This window comes from Pezoporus occidentalis, unplaced genomic scaffold (genome assembly GCF_034315485.1).
Source record: "Pezoporus occidentalis ecotype Australia unplaced genomic scaffold, CSIRO_AGI_Poc_V1 ctg72, whole genome shotgun sequence".
NCBI classification, from domain to species: Eukaryota; Metazoa; Chordata; class Aves; order Psittaciformes; family Psittacidae; genus Pezoporus; species Pezoporus occidentalis.
Window position 1 is genome coordinate 2916038 of NW_026916072.1, and position 24494 is coordinate 2940531.

Sequence of the window (24494 nt, forward strand, 5' to 3'; positions counted from 1 at the left end):
TTATCATCAATTCTAATTCTTTACTTTCATTTGAATACAAAACACAGAAGTTGCTATTCTCTTTCGTGGCTCCCTGAGCTGAATTTTTACTATGCTTTCTTTGAAATCACTCCTCATTGCTTCTGTCCGAAGACCAAGAAGGGCTTGCGCAGACGATCCCGCAGCGTTGGGCTTCCCCTTTGCTTCAAACATACGAGCACAAAAAAGAAGGACCCCCCCCCCCCCAAAAAAAAACCCAAAATAATAATAAATCCATATATAAAAACCCAAAGGTGATTGTGTTGCTGATGTCCCGTCAGTAGCCGAGGATGCGACCGAGTCCCCCGCGGTCCCAGCAGCGTCCCACCATCACTAACACACCGAACAACGCACGGGGACGACAGTAGGAACAACTTGCACCAGTGGACAGCTCTGCTCAGCCTGGATCCGCGCTGCAGGGCCGGGGCCGAGGCGCATCCCAACGGATGCGGCCCAGGAATGGAAGGGGGGGGAGTGGGGAAAAGGAGGAGGGAAAAAAAAAAATATAATAATAAAATTGCCACCACCAAAACCATCAGTGGAATACAATTACAGCAGACGAAAATACACAACTAGTGTACCGGGAGGGGTCCCCCACCCTTCCAATGCTATTTACTAGTCCGGTATTTACACTTTTCACAAGTCTTATGCAGGATGCACCAAAAAGAACCAGGAGGATAAAGTCACAATAAAAAAATGAGTCCTTTATAGTGCCACCAAAGCGCAGACGGAGAGAACCAGAGAACCAAAAAATAGAATCCAAATAAACCCCAAAACCCTCAAAACCAAACCAAAAAGAAATCCGTTTTCGGGCTTCAATGTGTGCCATAGTTGCAGACCTCCAAATAAATCCGGGTGTATTGAACGCCGGGGTCCCCGTGGCAGAGCCGAGCCGGGCCGGAGCGTGGGGCTGCCCCATGGCAGTGCCCCCCCGAGCCCCCCGCCGGCCGCTGAGTCCTGCCCCCGCCGGTGCCGGGAGCTGCCAGCCCTGCTGGGAAATCCACCCTTAGTAGATGACCTCGTAGACTGTGGCCTTCTTGTCACCAGAGCCCGTGACGATGTACTTGTCATCCGCTGAAATGTCACAACTCAGCACGGACGAGGATTCCTTGGACTGGGAGAAGGAGGGGGGAGAAAACCCATCAGTTTGGGTTCCTGGGCGACACAGCATCACCCAGCAGCATCCCTGATGGTGGCAGCACCGCATCCCACGCGCTGGGTACCAAACTGGCCACCTCAAAAGGATCTGCCCCCTCCTCAAGCCCCAAAGCGATGCTGAGAGCCAGCCCTGATGCCCTGCCCTGGAAGCAGCCTCCTACCTGGAAGATGCTCGCCCCGTAGGGCGTCCTCCAGGCGTTGAGCAGGTTGTCTTTTCCAGTACTCACAAACCATTTACCTGTGCATGGGAAACACAGTGTCAGCAGATGGAATCTGGCCCCAGTCAGACCCCATGGCCAACCACCCTCTGTCCTCAGAGGCTTCTGGATGTTTAACCCCAGAAATTGGAGATTTTGGGGAAAAGTGGAAAACCTGGAGGGTTTTTTTTTTCTCCAGCCCCCGCTCTGTGTTCCAACACTCCAGCAGTTACACTTGGAATGTGCAGAAGAGAAAGAGGGTGGGTTTAGTTGGGAGAGGAGGATGAAATTCTTTACTACGAAGGTGTTGAGGCGCTGGCACAGGGTGCCCAGAGAAGCTGGGGCTGCCCCATCCCAAGGCCAGGCTGGACACAGGGGCTTGGAGCAAGCTGCTCTAGTGGAAGGGGTCCCTGTTGGAGCTGGGAGCTTTAAGGTCCCTTAAACCCAAACCATTCCATGATTCCATGATGTGATGTGATGTGGTGATCTAGCCACAACTGGGATCATTTAATGGGGCTAATCTCCATCCATAGGATGGGTCCTACTGGATACCTCCACGTTCAGCCCCCCATCACCACACCATGCATCATCCCATCCCATCCCATCGCGGTCACCGAAGGACCACTAAAGCCAGTTCGTGGCCGGAGCCTCTTACCGCAGTAGGCGAACTTGAGGGAGAGGACGCAGCTCTCGTGGAGGTGCAGCTGGTACTTGTCTGGTTTCGTGTGGTGCAGCACCTCCACGTTGCTGCTCTCCATGCCCACCGCCAGCCACTCGCCCGTCGGGCAGTACCCCAGGGAGAAGATCTGTGTGGGGGGGAGATCAGGGGGGTTGCACCCATGAGCTCTGCCTGTACCCCCCTTGGTGTCCCAGCAATTCCCATCAGGAAGATGCCAATCACACTGGCACAAGCCCCTCTGGAACAGAGCTTTGGGAGGGTCTGCAGGAGGAGGCAGGAGCCTGGGCAGGGCACCCAGAGCCAGCCTGTACTGCCTGCGTGCATCCCTAGGCAAGCACTGCTTTCCAACGGCAGCGGTCTTGCTGTGGATGAGAAAGCGATGAAAGAGGAGCTGAAACACGAGCCAGCTCTTATGAATGCTCTTGGGGTACACCTAAAGCAGCGGGGACAACCACGTACTAACAGTGGCCTGGGAAGAGCATTTTCCCAGCTGGAAAAGCCCCCTCCCACAGCCACGCAGCTTCCATGGAGGGATAAACCCATCCGTGGGGTGTCCATGAGGAGCTGCACCGTGAGACCACGACATTCCCTGCTCCCTGGGTGTACCTGGGAGGTGAAGTCGTGCTGCTGGAGCTGCCGCCCTTCCCGCAGGTCCCAGGAGCGCACCGTGTTGTCCAGCCCCCCCGTCCACAGCTTCGTACCATCATGGGAGATATCTATGCAGCTGGCGCCGTCCGTGTGGCCTTGGAATTGCCTTCAAACAACAGAACAATGCAGGTCATCAAGGGGAACACCGGCCCCGGCACAGGGTGCCCAGAGAAGCTGCGGCTGCCCCATCCCTGGCAGTGCTCAAGGCCAGGTTGGACACAGGGGCTTGGAGCAAGCTGCTCCAGTGGAAGGGGTTGGAACTGGATGAGCTTTAAGGTCCCTTTAACCCAAACCATTCCATGGTTCTGACACTTTGATAACAGCTTTCTTGTTACCATGCCCCAGGTCCTCACACTGAACCACGGCCAGGAGACCCCGATGATGGGAGCAGAGGAACCCCTGGTGCTCACATCCCTCGTGCTCACCTGACGAGTGTCTGGTTGTGCAGGTCCCAGACGGCGATGTTGCCGTCGCTGCAGCAGGAGAAGCAGACTTTGGCATCGGGGCTGATGGCCAGGGCATAGCAGGCGGGGGCAGAGGAGGTGAGCTCGGCCTTGATGCGCGGCGTGGGTGATGCCAGGTCCCAGATGGTGAGGGTGCTGGCCTCCCCTCCCACGATCAGCGTGCGGCCGTCGGGGAGCAGCTTGCAGGAGCGGATGTAGTTATCTCTGTTCTGGAGGGGAACGAGACATTAGGAGGGGGACAGAGAACGATTCACCACGTTAGGGATAGGAAAGCAGGGAGGATGCGCTTGGGTACCACAAGCACCCCACCGTGGGATGCTGGCTCACGAGGGATGCTCCATGCCCTTACCAAGCAGTCCAGCTGGGAGATGGGGCTCTTGCTGCCCGGCTGGCTGATGTCCCAGATCTTCACGCAGCCCTTGCCGCCGGTGTAGACGTGCCTGGTGGGGTTGCTGATGGTGACGGCACACACCACCTCGCCGTGGCTCAGCGTGTTGATCTGCCGCGCGTGCCGCGGGATGCCAGGACCCGCCAGCGCGTCGTGGGGAAAGGGCACGGGCTGCATCTGCCCGTCGGCGCTCACGTGGAAGGAGTAGGCTCTGATGGGGAGAGCAAACGGGGTGGGGGGTGAGCCCAAAGAGAGAGGTTTGCTGCAAACCCAGCTGCCAGGGCCTGCCTTGCTGGACCCCCCCCTGCTCCTCTCCCTCCCAGGAACACTCATCCCCTCCCCGTGCATAAGAAGACCAAGAGTTGCTTACGGCTTCCCTCCAGGGATGGACGCCAGGCTCGAGGGCAGCCCCGGGGCTCTCATGGGCGGGTGTGGGTCAAAGCCAACCTGCCAAGGGCACACAGATGTGGGTGAGGCCGCACACGAGCTGGGTACCCAACAAAGAGGTTCCCACCCCCCCGCAAGCCCAGGCTGGTGTGGGGACACTCGGTGGCTCCCCCCCTTTTCTCTTGTTTGGTATTTTTGCCCTGGCATAAAGGGGAAGGACTGGGGATTCTGAGGGTGCTGAGGCACTGGCACAGATTGCCCACAGAACCAAAGGTTTGGGGTCTGCAAGGACCAGCACAGGGCACACTCACCCTCCCCTGCAGTTCCCAAGCCCCCCAAATCCCTGCATTAATGGCAGCATTTTCCTTCCTGTTTTGCCTTAAAACACACCATTGAGCGTTCAGCAAGCGCCATGGGAAGGGACCGTTTAGGGGTAACTTCGCATGCACGGGTGGGAAGGACAAACCCCAACGCAGTGGCACAGGCACCCCAAACCCAGCACCCTTGGGCCAAATGCAGGACGCAGGCAGTGAGGAGCCCCAGTTTCCCAGGTGACACAGGGGAGACACCCCCCCACCCCCCCAAAATCCCCTTCCAGACCCTCCCCGCACCCCCCGGGAGCCAGAAAAGGAGCTAAAAGTGCTACGTACGGCTCCAAAGCTCACCATTGGCGACCGGCCGTAGGCAGCGGCGGCGGCGGCCGCGGCACTCATCTGCGGGGGGATGTTGTGGAGCCCCGCGTAGGCGCCGGGGCTGGTGAGCGACCCGTTCATCTCGTGGTGCCCCATCATGGCGAAGGGAGCCGCGTAGGAGCCCGCGATGGAGATGGGCGTCCGCAGGGCCGAGGCTGCAGAGGGATGGGGACCGGGTCAGGGCATGGAGCACATCAGCATCCCCGCAGAGGGAGCAATGGGAGGACCTCCCTCCTCACCCCCTTTCTGGCACAGGGACCACGTGAGCTGTCTGCACCCCATCCTGACCTCAGTTAGGTCCCTGATAACCCTGGAGTCCACCAGCATCCAAACCCGCACACCCCAGAGAAGACAATGCAACAACTGGATCTCCCTCCTCACCCAGCCTCTGGCGTGAGAAGCACCTGGATTAGGTCCCAGATAAGCCTGAACACCCCCACCAAAGCTGCTGTGCACCCAGTGGAGGACATGGGTGAAGCTGTGCTGAGGTCAATAGCAGAGGGGTCTGGTACCCACCCAGAGGGTCCATGCCGGTTGGCTTGCCAGGCATTGGCCGCAGCCCCGGGGTGCTGCTCGTCCCCGGGGTGGGAGCATCATTCCTCGGCGTCGGAGTGTTCGACTTGAGCCCGGGCGTCGATGATTTGTCATTCTGGATGGAGAAAGGATGAGAAACGGGAGGGATGAGGAGCAGGCACCAGCACCCGCAGCCCGGCTCCCCCAGCACAGCGAAGGACGTACGTGGCCCAGGTCCTTAGTCTTGGAGGAGGGAGTGCTGCTGGAGGAGGCCACCGAGGCCGGGCTGTTGGGTGCATCCCCCTTCTTCAACCCACGGGCTTTGTCTATGCCGTTCTCCGGGGGGGAATGGGCTGGGCTGACCCGGGGGGTGGCAGGGTCCTGTGAGATAAGAGGAAGCATTGGCACCCCCAGCAGCAGAACAGGCTCCCTCTGGCTCCTTTATCAGCCAGGAATTGGGTTGGTGCTGAGGGGGAGGGGGGCCCTAAGGCATCAACCCCAGACCCCCATTGCGCAGTGGGGAGAGCAGACCCCAATGCCCCCATGGCTCACCTCATTGGAGACGTCCACCACCAGGTCATCGCTCTTGTCACCATCGCTGTCCTGAAACACAGCGTGAGTTACAGCCTGCAGAGAGCTGCTGAACGCTCCCCCCCCCCAGCAGCACAACACAGGTCATGCACAGCCCATGAGGACAATACCCAAAACCCCCTTTATCCAGCCCAAAGCTCTGCCTGCACACACGCCCCGTGCCACCGGCTCCCCAGGTGCTCCAGCCCATTCCTGCCACTCACATATCGGCTCATGCTGTCCTTCTCCTCTGCTTTCCGCTTCTTGGAGTCGATGCCGTAGTCGGTGGAGCTTCGATGCTTCTCGCTGGCTCTCAGGCTCTCCGAAGGTGAAACGGAGTTATTCTGCAGGGACAGAGCCAGCTTTTGAGGTGGAAACAGGAACAGGACCTCATAAGGAGCAGCTCAGGACATGCCACAAAGAGCTCCTCCCCAGCCACCGTGCCAAGGCCCAGCCTGGGCTGGAGGGTGGTCGCCACCAAACAGCATCACTTTGAGCTCATGCGGCTGCTCTGCCCCAGCAAGGCTGCTCCTGAGCCTATTTACAGCAAAGCAGAGCAGGAAAAGGGCAGGTTGAATGGGGCTTGGAGCAAGCTGCTCCAGTGGAAGGTGTCCCTGCCCATGGCAGGGGCTGGAACTGGATGTGCTGTAAGGTCCTTTCCAACACAAACCATGCCATGATTCTATGAAAGAAAGGGAGGAGCTTGCTGTTGTTGTTTAAAAAGGCAGGAAGCTGCCTGCAATTGCAGCAGCTCCTGGGATCCACTGATGGATGCACGGAGGGGGAAAGCTGCACTCCCCCAAACCAGCCCCATCTCCATCATCCCCTGCCCTCCGTGGGGATCACCAAAGCTTCATCCCAGCACTGCCACCCAAAGCAGCTTGTGGGTGCTTCCTCCAGCATCAGCAGAGCTGGGGAGCCTCATCCCTGGCATTCATTAGAGGGGCAAAGGGCACCCAGTGTGGAAAAATCCACCTCCCAGGAGCCCACTTCAAGTGACAAAGCCCAGGACGTGCCGTCATGCCCCTGGCACACTGGGATCAAACACGGCAGCACCGAGCCACCCGGGGCGCACCCAGCCCCGCATCCCAGCCACCAGACACGCCAGCATCACCCCACGTCTCGCAGCAGCGCCTGCCACCCCTGCTAAGCAGGAAGGTCCCTTAAGCTCCTCTGCCTGCCTTTCTTCCCCGGCTGAAAGGAAGAACTAAAGCAGTTCATGTTTCTCCTCGGTACCCAATAAGCAGCTTTGGATAACACCGAGGTCTTTCTTCTCAGGCAGTCATGCTGAAAACCCTCGCAGCTACCAGAGAATCATGTCAAGCATTTAGAGGCATCGATCCATTCAGCCCGCCCTGGCCTGCTGCCAAGCAGCTAAATATTTTTTATTGCACAGGCAAGGGCTAGGAAAATATGAATGACTAACTCTGATTATGGTGCGCATTAAACCTCCGCCGGGAATACCCCGCCGTTTACTTTATGGATCGGGAACCTTCCCATCCCCGACGGCCCCCTTCCCGCTGAAGGAGCAGGTTAATGATGCCCAATTCCCCTCTCCCCCCTCCCCTTAAATAGCACTTTTCTTCCCATCCGCCCCCAGCTCTCAAAAGACCCATTTGTGGGCTCGGGGATGGCAGGAAATCACTGCAAAGCCGCAGCTCAGCCGGGCTTTGTCCTGCCGGCTTTTCCCCGAGACAGGAGCATTGTGTGTGCCGGGTTCAGCTCCCCACCACCCAAAACCAGAGCCACCACCCCCTCTCCCTCCGGCTCAGAGCCTGCCCCCCAGCCGAAACGAGCACCAAATAACCCAGCTGGCACTGGGAGCACCAGGCCCTGAGGGACACCACGAAATCACAGCGGTGCTGGAGGCGCCGCTGCCCTCCACCACGGTTATTTAGCTGGTTAGTTAACTGCTTGACCTTCCAAGTCCTACTTAACACAGCGTAATAGCCAAACCCATCCCGCCAGATTAGATGACCCAAGATAATAGAAGAGTGATCAGGAATAAAATAGCTTTCCTAATCACCCGAGGATTTTGTAGCCGCCCAGACTTGACTGCGCTCATTCACAGGGCTTAGGCAACTGAAACCCAAGCTCCAAGCTCTGTGGCAATCAAAAAGGTTTAAACCAAATCTCATAACCAGGCTGGAGGAGGCGGCTCCGCTCGCCCCGCTGCAGCCAACAGCCCAGCAGTGATTCCACTCACGCTAAGGGGGTTTCTTGCCATTGTAGCTCTCTTGAATTCAAGAGGCGCAGTGCAAAAGGCATCGCTGAGCTCACGGCCACGAGCCTTTTCAAGCAATAGATAAAACAAAAGCAAGCAGCCACGAGGAAGCGAGGAAAACCAGGGGGAAATGGCACTTACTGCACTCGAGTCTCGCTCTTTGAGAAGAAGCCGGTGTCAGAGGTTGAGGTCGCAGCCAAAATAAAGAGAAGGCAGAGAAATAAAGCGAGTCAGAATAAGTCTTAGAACAGAAGAACAACCCCAGAGGCTCCTGGTTGCAGTCTCCTGCCTTAACTCAACTCCTGTCTGGGCTCCCTTTGGCTTTGCTTCCAAATCCCCATCCCCTGCCCCTTCCTTTTTTGCTGATGTGATTTACTTGGGGTTCAGCCATTCCTCTGTCCACAAACAGCCCCATTCTCCCTGGGAAAATGGATGGAATTGGATCATTGCTACCAACAGTTTTCCTCTCACTGGCTTTCATGGGGAGGAAAAGCACCCCAAATCTACCAGCAAAGAGCCCAACAGCTTCAGGAGGCATTGGGTAACTGCCCTGAAAAGGGGTATATTAAGGTATACTAAGGGGAAGGATCTTAGGTCTTCGTGAGTTAATGGGCAGGGGGATTTTGGAGGAGCACCTTCAACACTGCTGGTTTGCAGCTGAACTCATGCCCCATTTTCTGTTCTGAAAGACTGTCTTAGCACTAATAACAAATCAAAAACATCAAGTCTGCTAGTGAACACTGATAGGTTATTTTATATTAATAATATAATTATACTGCTATATGATTTCCAGACCATAAAGGCCTCTAACAGTGATGGAGAGGAGGAGGAAGGCTGCTTTGCCATGAAGGCATGGCTGAATGGGGATGCGGGATTTGCAGCAAGACTCCCCCAAAGCCTATGGGAGCTCAAGCGCTGACTTAGGGGCAAGCGAGGCAAGCTGGAGCTGAATGAGCTTTAAGGCCCCTTCCAACCCAAACCATTCCCTGATCCCATGACCCCCCAACAGCAGCAGCAGCAGCACCTCCCTGGCTGCTGAGGCTGATTCGAGGACTTTGAGCATCACCTGGGGAAAGCTGCATCCCTAAGAGCAGAACCCACCCCCTGCTTCCCCTCATTCACCTCTGTGGTCCAGGTCATGGTGGTTCTTCTCGTCCTTGACGGCGAGGTGAGCCTGGCTGCCCAGGGCACCGAGAGCCAGCAGCCCCGAGCTGCTGCCGGTCACCGGCGGGATTCCCGGCGGCTGGAGCCCCGAGGGATGCGGTGGGAGCTGGACCGGGGGCCCATGGGCGGCGTGGGAGAGGTGCTGGGCCTGGAGCTGCTGCTGCTGCAATGAAAGCACCAGTGAGCCGGGGACGGGGCAGCGGGACTGGGGGGATTCAGGCAGGGAGCCATGGGAAGGGGCATCCCGGTGATGCCCCGGGAGCTGCCCCCGCTTGGTGCCTGGAAGGAGAAGCCCCGTTAGCAGGAGGGATGGGGGGTGCCCCGTGCGTGGCCCCGGGGGTGATCCCTGCCACAGACACCGATGACACTGCTGGATGGCACCAGTGCCTGGGCCGGACTCTGGGCTCATCGCTAATGCAGGGTAATTCACCCCATCACTGCAGACAAGGCTCGTTTTGCTGTTCAGGAGATGCAAGCTTAAAGAACCCCACACCCAGGACACATGAAGTGGCTCTGGCTGCAGTGCCAGCTCCCAGACCAGATCAGAGAGGGAAACATCCAAAGTACTCGATGGCGAGAAGAAAACTGGCCCCATCCTGCACCCTGCTGCTCCAGGCACAGGGCTCAACAATGGGTGCATCATCCTCTTGCCACCCCTCAGCCCAGCCAGGATGGTGACAGCCCCTGGGGCCCCAGGTATCCCAGCACACACACATCCAGCCATGGGAACTGCCTGCTCAGTCGTAGCTGGAAGAAACCTGAACTACAGCTCTGGGGGGAGGAAAGGGAACCCAACACATCCCCTGCGCTCCTGGTTCAAACACACACGTGAAGCCAACAAGCTGAGATGTGAGGTGCTATCAATCAACGTCCTGTCTTCATCAGTGTCACTTACAGAGCCCCAGGCCACCATCCCCACAGCTCCTCCACCACCAACCCAGACAGAGGCATCCCAGAGCTGGTGCTCACGTTTCCAACCCTCCTGCCTGCACCAGCAGCCACCCTGATCAGGATTTCCCCCTCCCTGGTGCCACCAAACACAGTGGAAGTGGCCACCAGAGCAAGGAGCTTTCTAGCCAGCCAGGCTGCGCATGGAGGAGCATCCCATGGGATGGAAAGGACGCACCATGGACCCACATCCCTGCTTGGGGCAAACCAAGGGGCACGGATGGAAGCAAAGCAGGGAAGTGCTTGGAATTCAAGGCCAGATTGGACAGGGCTTGTAGCAACCTGGTGTCTTTGCCTGAGGAACTGGATGAGCTTTAAGGTCCCTTCCAACCCAAACCAGTCTGATCCTATAAAACCTTGAAGGGGCTTGGTCCAGCCCCACAGCCAGGCAGCACAGGGCTGTAGCCACACCATCATAGCACGGCTCAGCCCAAAGCACTGCAGCAGGAATACACCAAAATACCTCCCAGACACGCAGAGCCCTCCATTCCCAACACTTCCATCACGGAAACTCCCAGCACATCTTCCCCAGTGCTGCAAAGGGATGCCCCAAATCAGGCCTGACCCCAACACAGCCTGACAGGGCAGCACAAATCACTGCAACATGGCCCATAAAACACAGTGGGAAAGCACCAAGAGTGGGTTTCACCCGAGCAATCAATCCCAGTTTGCTCTTAAAAAGCTTCCCTGCTGCCCTGGAGCAAGGCTGGAGCCCCCCAGCAGCCCCCTCAGATGCCCACGGTGCAGCAAGCAGCTCTGCTGCAGGACGCAAACCAGGCCCAGCTCTGCTGCAGCTCCAGGCAGAGGAGCTGCATTATCTCCAAGCACAGGTTCTTCTGGGCAGCGCAGAGGTCTCAGCTGGGGCAGAAGCCAAACGGAGAAGGCAATTAGGCCTCTGCAGCGCTGTTATAGGAAAAGCACAAACCATTTCCTCCTCAAAAAGCAGCTCTTTGGCTTGTGTTGGGCTCCTCCATCCACAGGGCAGAGGAGGGGAAGCATCCTCAGGATCTCCATCGCAGGAGGTGTCCTCAGACCAGCGCACGCAAGGCAGCAGGCGAGGAGACCTCGCTGCCCGGGTAGGGGAGGTGGGTGTCCTTGGCTCCTCGCCATGCACGTGTGCCAAGATCAATCCCTCCAACACCAAAGCGAGAAGAACCAAGCCTCAGCTCCTGCTGAAATCAATGAGGCTCTTTCCAGTCCCACTTTCCGGTGGTTCGCACCCATTTAAGCGAGGAGCAGGGCTGGCTGCTACACCAGAGCATCACCCCGGGAACAGCTCCTGATGGGTTTCCAGCACTGTACACTCCTCTCCTGCAAGCTCTCCAGCGGTGCCCGTTCTTATAGGGCCGGAGCACACCGAGACCCCACGCTTTATCCACAGCAACCTCCAGCTTCCGCAGTGAGCAGAAACATCTGCAATGCAAAACGCTCCTCCAGGAGATTCCCAGCCCGGGATAACGCCCCCCCTACTGCAGCAGCAGGAGCCCAGAAGAGGGGAATGGTCTCACAGGTGCAGGCAGCAACACTGCAGGCCAGTGATGCGGATGGGGCCATGCCAAGGCGGTGGTGACCCAGGCGACGATGCAGCTCCACCACGAGCAGGGAAGCAGGAAGCATCCTCACCATGAGCCTCCCCCTCCAGCGCAGCAGGAAACAACCGCTTTCTTCCTCGTTTTTAAGCTGCCAGCAAATACATCCAAGGGGTCGATGAGCTGCAGGGTCCGAGCCGCTGGCAGCAGCCGCGCTCCAGCACGGGGCGTGGAAATGAAGACACAAGAAACAACATCCCATCATGGCCAAAAGAACATTTAAAGGTGTTTATCTCCCCTTTGGCAGGCAGGAACCGGTGAGCAGAATCCATGTGAGAAGCCTCATCCCTCCCATCCAGTGTTAGGGCTGGGCTGCCCATAGCTCCACGGGGTAGCAAAGATCCCATCCCAGCGGCGGCGCTCCGTATCTGTGTGTCAGCCCAGGAGAGGTCGATGCACATCCCTTGGGAATCACATCCTGGAGACTCCACGGAGGGGGATAAAACCCATCTGGGACTCCACAGCGCAGAGGGATGCAGTGAAGCTCCTCAGCGATGCTGCTTGCTCGGCATCTTCTCTGCTGCAAAACCCACCCTTCCCTCCCCTGCCCCTTATTCCCTTCCCCGGGGAAGGAAAACTTCACCACCCAAAAACCTTCCTGCAGAAGGGATGGGCGCCCCGTGGCTCGGCCAGTGGCAGGGACAAAGCAGGGTGTCACCTCTGAGCAGGATCAGGGTCCTGCTCAATGAAGTCACACACACACACAGGGCAGCACATGCAAGGACTGGGGCTGCATTCCCAGGTCAGGGACCACTGAGGATGCTGCACAGGGGGGCTCTCCTCTGCTGGCAGGACCCCAAACCAGGCTGAGACCCCTGCAGAGCCCAGGACATCAGCTTGGTGCTGCAAAGCCAGCCCTGGGTGACCTGCTCCAGTGGAAGGTGTCCCCGTCCACGGCAGGGGATTAGAACTGGATGAGCCTTCAGCTCCCTTCCAACCCAAACCATTCCATGATTCCAGCCCAGCCTGGGCCGGGCAGGAGGAGGGATATGGAGACAAGACAGTCACAGGGATGTTTTCCTTCTGGGGTCCCTGAGCAGGTGCCAGCCAGATATGGTGAAGATATGAAGAGGTTACAATCGCCGAGGAGGGCTGGGGAGGAATATCTAGCACGTAGAGTGGTTTTAATTGGATTATGTACATCATGCTTCATGCCTTTGTTAACCGATTTAATGGTTCACCACTTAAGTTCAGCACTTGCGTTAAATTTAGTAAAGTAGTCTAATCATTTCCAGAGCTATAAGCAAATCAAGGGCTCAATTTCACAGGAGCCTGAAGCAGAGGAACTCTGAGACAATGGCCTAGATGCATAAAATTAACAGTTCTTGACCTCAAAAGGGGCAAAAAAAGAGAGGTTTGAGTGATTTGCTGTCGATTCCCTTCGCAGCACCTGCCCCAAGATGCGGCGTGGGTTATAAATAGAACCACGGAATGGTCTGGGTTGGAAGGGACCTCAAAGCCCATCCAGCTCCAACCCCTGCCACGGGCAGGGACCCCTTCCACTGGAGCAGCTTGCTCCAAGCCCCTGTGTCCAACCTGGCCTTGAGCACTGCCAGGGATGGGGCAGCCACAGCTCCTTGCTGTAGGGCATGGAGGGGACACAGCAGAGCCACGTCCCCCCCCTTGCTCCAGCGCTGCCTTCCCATGGGACACAACAACCTGCTGCAGGCACCAAGGGCAGGAGGCACCTGCCCCACTGCCCGTGCCTCCCCGGCTCTCCCCATAACTCCTGCCTGTGGGAAGTTCATCAGGCAAAGCGATTAAATGCCTGGGTGCTTCGTGATGGGGACGACACTCACTCTGATCCAAGGAAGCAATTACCTTGGATATGGGGGTCACAGGCCCTCTGCATTCACCTTAATTGAATTCCAATATCTGCTGCAGCTGCCTGGGCTCCTGGGCTGTGACTTAGAGCTCATCAAGCCGAGCATCCCCTCGCTGCCTGCCTCTGCCAGGGGGAACACGCAGGCAGCAGCACAGCGCTGCTTGCCGCCATGCACAGACACGATGGGATGTGCTCCCATACCCACACCGCCTCCCAAAGCCCCATCATGAGGGGAAGGCAAAGCTTTCCTCGGCCCCAAGGGCTGCAGGAGCCCGGAGCAGGATTCTGCAGCCGGAGCTACCCATAAACCCAGAAAAATCTTATGTAAAAGCAATAAGTGCAGAGAATCACAGCATCCTGTGGCTTAAGAGAGAAGGGCAAGGAAAGGAAATGAAAACTCAGTGGTTTCTGGAAAACAAGCACCTGAAGGCAGGAGCCCTCCCCAGGATGCTGGCTGGGATCACCCACGGCGCAGGGTGGAGCAGGTTCACCGCAGGACTGAGCCCATCACATCAGTGAGGGGGACAATAAAAACTGTTAAGGCTTAAGGGAACAAAACCCACCCAAAATCTGTGAGGAAGAGCCCGGTAAGACGGGAGAGGGTAAATCAGTGCATGGAACAACAATAACTCCATCAAGTTTACAGCACATTCCACATCAACAGCCCACACAGAGACACGCCTGGGCTCAGGGGGTCCGGGAGGGCTCCGCTCCCCAACCTCATGGAGAACATGGAATTTGGCTGGTGGAGGCTCCTGGGGCTGCATCAACACCCAGGGACAGGGATCCCCCACCTCCCTTGATGCCAAACTGGGGGAGTTTCGGTGTTTTGGGGGGAGTTTTGGTTATTTGGGGGGATGCAGTGGGATAGGGGGGATGCTGTGAGCTGCCCTTTAACCCCGCCTGAGCGCAGGATTGCCTCTGGTTATGGTAAATGATAGGAATAAAAGGGGTATACACACGGTGAGAGGCAGATTGGGAAGTCCACGTACCCCGATGATAGCATTCAACTCCGTCATTGTCACTTGCTTGGCACGCTCAACAGCCTGTGCGACTTGCTGTTGGTGCTGCGGGGACAGAGGTGCACAGCTGGGTCAACAGCTGGCCACGGACCCAAGGGACAACCCCCCCAGGGCTGGTCACCCCCTGGTTTGGGTCCATATTCTGCTCCCGAGCAGCAGCCCCATGGATCACAGGGTGCCAGAGCAGCCCGTCGCAGCCTTTTGTGCCCCACAGGCTCAGAGTGGCAGAACAAAGCCCCTCTCAAGGTCCAGCTCTCCCTACACACATGCAAGATCTGAGCCCCATTTCTCATGGAGTACCCCCAAAACCTGGGTTTGGGAGTGGGTCTGTGCCTCCTTATAAGACCCCCCCAAGGAATGCCTTGCTGGGGACACCCCCCCCAGCAGCATCCCCACCACTGCTGTGGAAGCATCCTTACCTCTTGTGACAGAAAAGGCATGATCTGGGCTAAAATCGTGTTCAGTCTTTTAGCAATTTCTGTCTGGAAAGAGAAAGAGGAAGAAGAAACAGCAGGAGTCAGCACCGAGGGGGCTCCCGCAGCCTGCACGAGGCTTCCCGGCACCAGCCCGTGCGTCCCCATCCCCTCCCGGCCATACAAGAGGAAGCGGCAGCTCCCAAAAGAGGCAACGAAACCGCCTTCGTGCATCCTCTGCGGCCACCAGCGCAGGGATGCTTTGACCCCCTTCCCCTCATGGGATGCTTCGATCCCTTGCCCATCCCCGGCCCCACGGAAACGGAGCCAGGCCCTAACGCAGCTCCGCACCCATGGAGCGGCCGCTGCTTTCCAAAGGGCTGGATCGCAAACTCGGCTCCTCACACCCCGCCGGGATCACACACGGGGACAGCTCCTCGCCATCCGCTCCCAGCACTCGGCGTGGACACCGAGTTCCTTCCCACGCAGCCCCGGCAAGCGCACGGCACCCGGGAACTGGTGCTGAGCCAACGCTGGCTGCTGGCTCTGCCCAGTGCTCTCCCCACCCCAAACCAAAGCCCTTCAGGTTCCTCTCTCCATCCTTACATCACGCTCACGGAAACTCAGCCCACAGCCATTGACACCCATCGGCTCCACCGCAAACCCGCGCCGCCCAACTGCCCCTTCTCCAGCATCTCCATGAACGGCGTTTCCTTGGGGCGAGGACCCCAGCGCGGGTGCTGCCACCCCACCCCGGGTGCCCTCTGGACCTTCCCGCCTGGATCCCAAGAGTTAACGGCGGCTGCAGCTGTGAAAACAGCGCCCGGTCCAAGGCAAACAGGGCCGGGGCGGGCGCGCGGATCCAGCACCACAACAATGGCCGGAGCCGAGCCCTGGCGCGGAATCAAACGCCCTGGAATTCCTCCCGCCAGCCCCGCGTTATCAGGCACACGAGGGATTGATTCCCCGGCTCCTGCTCCAGCCTCCCCGCTGCAGAGCTGCCTCCCCAGACAGCCCCCCCCCACCTCAAATCACCGCATCCCGCATCCCCAGCCCCACTGCTCAGCCCCATGGTGTCCCCAGGATGCGCCCCACAGCAGCCCCGGTGTTCAGTGCCAGCCCCTGTGGGGAGCTGACACACAGAGAGGGGCTCTCAAATACCATAAGGAAAAACAGCCAAATATCAGAGATTAGAGGGAAAAGAACCAGCAGAGCCTCAGCCCTGACTGTGGGGAGCTGGGCGGTGGATGGAGCACAAGAACCTTAGCACAACATCAACCTAACAAGCACAACCAACGCGCCCCATGGTCACCATAAGCAAGGAGATGCCCTGATCTCCCCCCAGCTTAGACACACCCCACGGAGGGAACCACCCTACAAAGACCCCATGGGCACCGGTGCCCAGGGAGCTGCTGCGAGGGGTCCCCATGGACCCACAGCACCCCCGCATGGGGATCCCTGGGGCCAGATCCCAGGGATATTTCTGGCCATCATCTTTCCCGCAGGCACCCGGTGATTGGGTTACACCTGATGCTTTTCTTAGCCCCTGCAGAGGACAGGGGCAGGCACCGCAGCGAGGAGCAGGCATCTGGAAGCGGCTGGGCTTGGGACTCGGCTCCTTTGGCTACAGCTGCCCCAGTGCCGCAGCCACCGGGATTAGCAGGGACCCGAGCACCAGGGATGCTCCGTGCCCGCAGGAAGGGCTCCGGCACCGACAGGACTGGGCTGGAAGATAACGGCCACGGAAACCAGGCCCAGGCACACGGCGCAGGAGCGCGTTTGGCACCGTGCGAGCCACCAACCGCCCCGGCAGAGCCGCTCCGCTTCAGCAGCACCGATAAGCACCCGGGGCTCACATCAGGCGTTGCTCAGCGATAGGTAAACCTCTTGAAAGGCCTTTTTGGCACCGAGGCATCGATCAGATTATATATATAGACTGCAGCGCCATTAAATATTCATTCCTCCAGATGAAGCCTATTGGATTGTGGATGCGACAAGCGCCCAGCGCGCTGCTCCTCCAGCACGGCTGCCGCTCCTCCGAGCTCCTTCTTGCCAGCCCCCAAGTTCTAGAACAAATTCAATCCTCATTTGAGGTGCAAACAGCACGAGCAGTCCCCGGGGCCACGCATCACGCAGGCGGTTTAGGTGCAAAGGAACACACGGCAGCATCCAAGCAGGCCGAGGGAGGGAGGGTGCCCAGGTCTCCCCCAGCACCCTCGAGCACCAGCACATCCAGGCAGCCACAGCGACGGTTAAATCCATATTTACATCCGCTTCTGCCCAGGCTTCCAACAGAGATCTGGAGAGAAGCTTTGCGCTCTACAAAAAAAGAGAGACTTCCCCACGTGGGATTCCGCGAGCAAGGAGATATTGGATGTCCAAAATATTATGTTTACAAGCACGAGGTTTCCTGTTAACAGGAGATTCAATCATCTTTAAATATTTGTTCACTTCAACTTTTCCCATTCCCCAGCAAATTAAACTCCAGTTGTCCCCATTAAAAGTTTAATCGGGAGCGAAAGGGGATCCTCCGGCGCGCTGGGAACAGGGGAGGGCTTCATGCCTGGAACCTTCCCCGTGACAGGGCTCATTCATCACCTCACCCTGAGCAGTGCAGCCCCCCCGAGCTGCTCCTGCCAAGAAAAACCTCCGTTCCCGACCGCGGGTTGCCATGGCAATCCCAGCCTCTGCATCCCTGCATCCCCTCCTGTGCCCTGCATCTTCACTGGACCATCACCGAGACGAGACAGGGGCTGCAAATGAGCCGTGGGTGAAAGACTGGGGGGGGGCTGCACAGGGCACCCCCAGGGGAACCTCCTGGGATGCTCAACCCGAGCAACAGGATCATAGAATGATGGAATGGTTTGGGTTGGAAGGGGACTTAAAGCTCCTCCAGCTCCAACCCCTGCCACAGGCAGGGACCCCTTCCACTGGAGCAGCTTGCTCCAAGCCCCTGTGTCCAACCTGCCCTTGAACACTGCCAGGGATGGGGCAGCCACAGCTTCTCTGGGCACCCTGTGCCAGCGCCTCAGCACCCTGACAGGGAAGAGCTTCTGCCTAAGAGCTCAGCTCAGTCTCCCCTCGGGCAGGTTAAAGCCATTCCCCTTGGCCTGTCCCTACATCCCTTGTCCCAAGCCCCTCTCCAGGTTTCCTGCAGCCCCTTCAGGCACTGGAGCTGCTCTCAGGTCTCCCCTTCAGGAGCCTTCTCTTCTCCAGGCTGCCCCAGCCCAGCTCTCTCAGCCTGGCTCCAGAGCAGAGCTGCTCCAGCCCTCGCAGCATCTCCATGTCCCTCGTGTTGCTGCCCCAGAGCGGGATGCAGGATGCTGACGACAGCTCCCCATCACTTGTTAGAAAGGGTCAGGAGAGGCTGAAATCCCAACTAATCCCCCCCCAGCCCCAGGCAGGAATCTGGCCCGCTGCTGGGCAAGAAGCACTTCTGAGGCAGCGTTTTGGAGCGGGGAAATCAGAGCAAGCACTTGCAGGGGTTATAAATCAGAGCCAGGCTCCAGGGCCCCAGGCTGCAAGTGCTGTCACCCGCTCTTAAAATGGCCAGAGCTGCCACCAGCACCCAAAGCACTTGAGGGCAGGAGGCGAGAGCAGGACAGGGGCTGTGGCATGGTGATAAATAGCTGCAGGCTGGCTCTGCCCACAGCCCCGGCTCCCGGCCCCTCATCCGTACACCTGGACAAGGCAGAAGGAAGCTTAAATATAACTCTGCCGGCCGTCACTCATGGGCTATGCGGAGTGGGGCTGAAAGGAGCAGCCTACAGCTCACCCGAGGCCCTGAACCAGGGTGAGGGGCAAAGGGGAGCTGCACCCCGGTGTGATGCCTGCAGCAGAGATGCTCGCTGCGCCCTGCACAAAGCCCGTGCACCCAACACACATCCTCCCCAGACCTATGTGGTTTTCAGGCCAGGCACCCCAGAACACTGGACCAGGCCATCTCTGGTGCAGCCTCAGCAAGGATTTTGGGCCACAGCAAACCAGCCTGCCCTTGCTTACTGATTTAAATAGTGGGATGAAGGCTGAACATGCAGCATCACTCATTCCACCCTTCCTCCTCTGGAAAACCACACCATAAACACTTCCCACCGCAAGCCTGAACCCCCAGAGCAACGGGGCTGCTGATGGTCCATGGGATGCAGCACCAGCATCACCCCCTGCAAGACTCCCAAGCAGAAGCACCCACTGCGAGGCCCCAGCTTTCCCCTTGGCTCCAGAACCACAGGTCCCTCACACACACCCCCCAGTGATGGTTCTGCACCACCACAACCCTCCTTCAGCCCCCCCAGTTCTCCCCCAGCCCCGGCAGAGGGCAGGCAGAGGAAGGCAAGGAGTAAATCACACCACCGGTGAAGCACCAGAAGCATTTGTTGAAACCAGGATATTGTCTCTTTAAGCACATGAAAATAAGGCCCTTGAGCAGTGCGGTTCTCACTCCGGCGCACAATTATGGGTACTTTCAGCTGTCTACCACTATTTCAAGTGCTCTCTCCAACCAGGCTGTCAATGGCATGTTGAAAGCTATTTGTGGCTGCTATCGTTATTAGCAAAGTGGAGAGCTTTGCTGATGAGAATTAAATTCAGGGAGGGGGTGTGGAGGGGAGGGCCCCAACCCCTCATTACAGAATTAGCACCAGCTCCTGGTTGGGGGGGGGGGGGGGGCCGAGCGCACTTGGGACCCCCCAAAACCCACCCAGGAGCCCTAAAAGCCACTCAGGGCTCCCACAAAGCCAAGGGGAGGGAGGGCTTAAGCTGGCTGACAGCTCTTGCCTGCTACCTTAGGAGACCTGTAACATCACACGAACAAATTACTTGGCTTCTCAAGTAGTTAGCAAATTATTACCTGGCACTCCTCGCTAATGAGACTGAGAGAAAGGATATTGTGTTCTTGGAATATTCTGGAAAATAAGAAAGCAGGTCTCTGCTTCCCTGGAAGTGTCAGGAGGGCTTTAGGTTTGTTCCAAGCATTAAGTGCTTGAAAACACAAAGTGCTCACGGGGAGGGTTCTCAGCCATAAAAACCCAACAGCAGCAAGGAGCGGGATGCGTCCCACTTCCCCACGCTGAATCACTTTTTCCCCCTTGGAATCGTTACTCCGATTGCGTCCCGTGGTTACCCACAGGGAACTGGGCAAAACCAATACAGGGATGAAAGTTCCTGTTGCAAAAATCAACTAAACTTCAGGGAAAAAGGGGGGTTTTGCTCAGGTTTAGAGGGAAAACTGCAGACCAGGCTGAGGGCTCAGGCCGGTCCATTTGGCAGCAAGGCTGCTTTGAGGAGCGACTTCACCGCCTTCCATGCAACAAAGCGGGGAGTCACTTCCTAAATATTTCCTTTCATATGGAGTTGTTTATGAAGCTACATTTTTCCCTTAACAAGAAACAAAACAAGAAGAAAGGAAAGAAGAAGAAACCACACGCGGCCACATATGCACGCACTTAATATTCAGCGTAGAAGAGATAATCTGTTATATAAGCCCACAGACAGACAATCCCCTTTTGCTTAAAGATGAAGTATCCATCACTGTTTGTCTCGAGCAGATGTAATCACAAGCAGTCAAGTCTGGAGGGCAGGACACCGCATGAATAATTCAGGCACTTGAGTCGACTCGATTGTGTGCAGATAAACACAAGTCAACCACTAAACAGGTCAGCGGATAAACTTGTTTGTTCAGGACTAGCCACCCTCAACCAGGCAGGACCACGCTCTGGGGATGCTGTTTTGGGGCAGCTGGGGGGGGGGGAATGAACCCACCCCAGCATCCCCCCTTCTCCATCCCTCTCGCCCCGTTTCCGCCTGGAAGCACGCTGGGAGCAGCTCGGGCTGCTTTGTTTTCCCCCAGCACCACGCAACGCTGCTGTCAATTAACCAACGAGACAGCTTCACCTCCCCAAACTTCCCCCCCGCCTCAGCCCAGCGCTCGGCACGCAGCATATGTCACCGGGAACAAGGCAGGGATGCTCGGCACAGGCTGCAATCATCCGGCAGGGCTTCATCGGCCGCGGCGTGGGAACCGCCACCGTGCACAACCCAGGGCAGGGCAGGCGGCTCTGCCCGCACCAGCCCCATGGAAAACTGCCCCCCCCGGGCATCCCGAGGCTCCTCATTACCCTCCGAAACCAGGCACAGACCCTTGGCCTCGCCAAGCGCCACGCTACGTGGTCACACCACGAGACGGGGTGGATGGTGGAGGCCTCCATCACACGCCAATGGAGCCAGAATCTCCGCTGGGCTCTCATCGCCCAGCCCCGACCCTCACTGGTTTGGGGTTTCCACCACATGCATCTCAGGAAGCATCCAGGGCTTCCAAAGCTTCCACCCCAAGAGGACAAAAAGCAGCTCAATATCCTGCTGCATTATTCCAGCATCTCAACCAGGCGGTCCAGAAGAGGCATTCCCTCTCCCGAGAGCCAGCCGGTACACTCCAGTCCCTCAGCATTCCCACAGGCTCCATGTCCCTCTGGGCAAAGCAGGGACAGAGGCCAAAATCCTGCGCTCAGGAGCATTGCTGAGCACCAAGGCAAACGGTGGCCGAGGTTCTGCCAGGCTGGGATAGGATCCCGGTGCCCGTGCAGCCCCCCAAGGACACCTTCATCCAGGCAGGAGGAAGGAAGAGAAAGCAGTCGGGATTATCTGCATGGAACATGATACTCCTAAAAACCTGAAGACTAAGCAGTAATTATTTTCGTTACCCTGTGACTACATCCCAAGGAGCTGAAGGGAAAGAGGAGAAGAGGCCAATTCCCAGAGATGCTGCTTGGAATTTCATCAGCTGCCTCCCGACACCTTCTGACTTGGAAGGAAGATGCTGCTCCAAAGCAAAACCACACTGGAGCTGGATGGGGCTCATTTGCGAACGGCAAAGTTGATGTCAACTTCTATCTGCCTTAAGGTCTTAATTAGAACTCCTTCTAAAACCAGTAAGCAGCAGCAGCACAAATAATCAGGCCTAATCTCAATAATAACTTTATTCCTTTAAGTTTTACCATCATGTGCCCAGCCTTTAGGCTCTTTAACTATAATCTTATCAAGGGAGCACACCACATTCTGCTCTGGCCTTCCCTATTTTTCCCCTTCAGGCAAGTTACATATTAGAGGAGGCTGAAAAAACCACCCCGAGCATTGCTTCATTTTCCAGATGCAAAGACAAATCCGTGACATTGAGCAACACACCGTTCCATATCGGTATCCCTGCACATAATTCCCTTCTAAGTCTCACGCTATGGCACAGCGAGTATCAGCGGTATGACCTTAGAAACAGCCGCGTTAGACCAACAACAGACCCCGAGCAAGACGCGGATCACAGTATTCCAGAGCCCTGGGAACACAAGGCAAGGCTCTTCCCACCTCTCCCCATAAACACGCTGCTCAAAACCTCTGCTCTTCCCCAGTACTGGCACAGAAACCCCCCACCAGGCTGCCAGGAACCCGCAGCTCACAGCGAACCTGCTGGGTGTGAGATCCCACAGCCCCGAATTCCACACTAATTCCCCATTTAGAGCCATCAAGGCCCGATTTAGGTTAAGAAAAGGGCAACAAGGGCTCAATCAACCCCTCAACCCATGCCTCCATCCATCCCGATTCCCCCCTTTCGATTACTCACCTGTTTGTGCATCTCAATATTCAACCCATAGGACATTTCATAGTACTGGGGGTGGGGGGATAAAAGAAAAGACACAATAAATAAGATATGAGAGCCAGGAAGAACTGGAATTCATTTACCAGAAGGGATTTGCATAAGGCCATTACCAGAAAGCATCCCAGTCACAACTGCGCTGAAAGCCTGGGTAGCCAAGGCAATTACACCTTGTAGTAAGGCGTGTTTAGGGGTGACTGGCTGCCTCGCACAGGAGGACACTCCTTTCGACTCCTCTTTTCTCCTCCTAAGCTACTCCGGGAACACAAAGAGGCGCAGGGCTGGGTGCAGGCGCCCCGTAGAACAGGTACAGCCCGTCCTGGCCTGAACCCCAGCTTCTCAGCAGAGAAAAGGGGGGTCTGCTCCCCACCCCGGGCTCAGCACTGCTACGGGGGAACACCCCAAGACCTCAGCACAAGGGCAGAGAGGGGCTGGCTCCCACCTTTAAGGCCCCCCAAGCTCTAAATTAGGGCAAAAGAGGGGTTTATGGCTCCAAAAAAGGGACAACTTCCCCTAGGGGGGGGGAGCTCTCGGATACCCCCCCCCTCATACCAAGTGCCCCGGGGTTGCAAGAGGGGTGCAGCAAAGAGAAAGGGGCTGCAAAGGAGGGGATGCAGCAAAAGGGGGGGAGTAGCCCGGACCCCCCCCAATAACCGCTCGAGCCCGAGGCCGTTGCTCCCACCCCCCCACCCCAAACACCGGCACAACGGGGGTTAACAGGAAACTTGCGCTGGCGCTTCCCGGGTCTCCGGTGCCGGTCCCGGTGGTGGGGATGTCCCCGATGGGGGGGGGGCTGTTACGGGGTGCTCCCCCCCCCCGTTTCCCCGTTCCCCAGCGCCCGTCTGGGCTGGCAGCTAATGACATTTCCAGGCTGATCCGAAATCTGATTAAAGTCTCTTACCATAACGTAATGGCGCTGCATTTCGGTCTTCTCGTTCGCCAGCTTATCATACTCCACTTTCAGGCTGGGGGGGGGGGTAGAAAGAGGGGGTGAGACACGGCGGTTTGAGGGGGGGGGGTCATGGAAGGGGTTCGGGGGGGGCTTTACCTGTGATACTGGGCCTGCAGGAACTGGAACTCGTCCTTGATCCGATCGCAGGACTCGGCCACGGTAAATTTGAAGCCCGGTTGGCCCGGCTGGTGCGGAGCCTGCGGGGAGCGGTGGTGGGGGGGGGAGCGCTCAGCACAAGGGGGGTGAACGGGAGCGGGGGAAAGGGAGGGTTCCGGGGTAAAGGGAGAGGGGGGGAAGCGGGACTCACCGGGTGCCGGCCCTGGGGGTACATGGCCGGGCTGGGGCGCGGTCACTGGAGCCCGCCGCGCCGAGCCTCGCTACGTGCGGTGCTGCTGCTGCTGCTGCTCCCGGTGCTGGTGCCCGCCGGCCACGGAGCGCTCCCGGAGAGGCCGAGAACTGGAACAAAGAGAGGAGAGGAAAGTCCGTGCGGGGGGCGGAGGAGAAGGGAAAGGAAAGGAAGGGAAAAGGGAAGGGAAGGGGGGGGGGGAAGCGGGTCCGTCCGTCTCGTCGTTACAACCCCCCCCCCGGCGCAAAGCACCGCGCAGCCGGAGAGGCGCTGCGCGCCCGCGGAGCTCGGCCCGGCCACCGCGGGGACCAGGGAGCGAAGGGCCGGGGACCCCCCCCCCCGCCCCAACACCCCGGGCCGCGGCCTCGCAGCGGAGGGAAGGAAAATAACCCCTAAAACCAGTGAAAATCAATAAAAAAGAGGGTTGGGGGGGGGGGGAAGGAGGGGATGGCTCCTGCTAAGGGGGGGGGGGGGGGGGAAGCAAAGCCAGGAACTAACGCCGGAGCACGACGGCCATGGAGGAGAGAGGAGAGGGGGGAGAAGGCCGTACACATCCGACTTCCCGGGCGCCGCGGGCATGCGAAGTGCGAGCGGTGCCTCCGCCGCGGCTCCCCCCCCCCCCTTTCCCCGCGCCGGGGGTGGGCGCTCAGGTCCGGGC

General features: G+C 57.9%; 1 protein-coding gene across 11 annotated transcripts; it reads right to left on the minus strand.

The window, feature by feature from the left end:
• Positions 1-24494, minus strand: TLE3 (TLE family member 3, transcriptional corepressor). Of its 11 annotated transcripts, none has more exons than XM_062642686.1 (21): positions 24335-24494; positions 23798-23946; positions 23587-23687; positions 23440-23503; positions 22506-22550; positions 14906-14968; positions 14457-14531; positions 9061-9262; positions 8080-8096; positions 5939-6058; positions 5697-5747; positions 5370-5525; positions 5148-5280; positions 4605-4786; positions 3923-3999; positions 3514-3763; positions 3126-3373; positions 2659-2806; positions 2029-2179; positions 1338-1414; positions 1-1132 (listed from the first exon to the last, which is right to left on the minus strand). In XM_062642686.1, exons 2-21 carry the CDS (start codon positions 23819-23821, stop codon positions 1025-1027), a joined length of 2292 nt encoding a protein of 763 aa, XP_062498670.1. In that variant the 5' UTR covers positions 23822-23946; positions 24335-24494; the 3' UTR covers positions 1-1024. The 11 variants fall into 11 exon arrangements, with proteins under 11 accessions (XP_062498670.1, XP_062498667.1, XP_062498668.1 ...); XM_062642683.1 differs by having other exon boundaries at positions 4590-4786; XM_062642684.1 differs by having other exon boundaries at positions 9061-9265.

What these genes read in the sequence shown, in the direction of transcription:
- TLE3 (XM_062642678.1), bottom strand. Translation starts at nt 23,821, where the DNA reads ATGTACCCCCAGGGCCGGCACCCG. An exon ending in ACCCCCAGGGCCGGCACCCG is followed by an intron (nt 23,688 to 23,797) that starts GTGAGTCCCGCT and finishes CGCTCCCCGCAG; the next exon opens with GCTCCGCACCAGCCGGGCCA. An exon ending in CCTCAAGTTCGCCTACTGCG is followed by an intron (nt 1,415 to 2,028) that starts GTAAGAGGCTCC and finishes TCCCATGCACAG; the next exon opens with GTAAATGGTTTGTGAGTACT.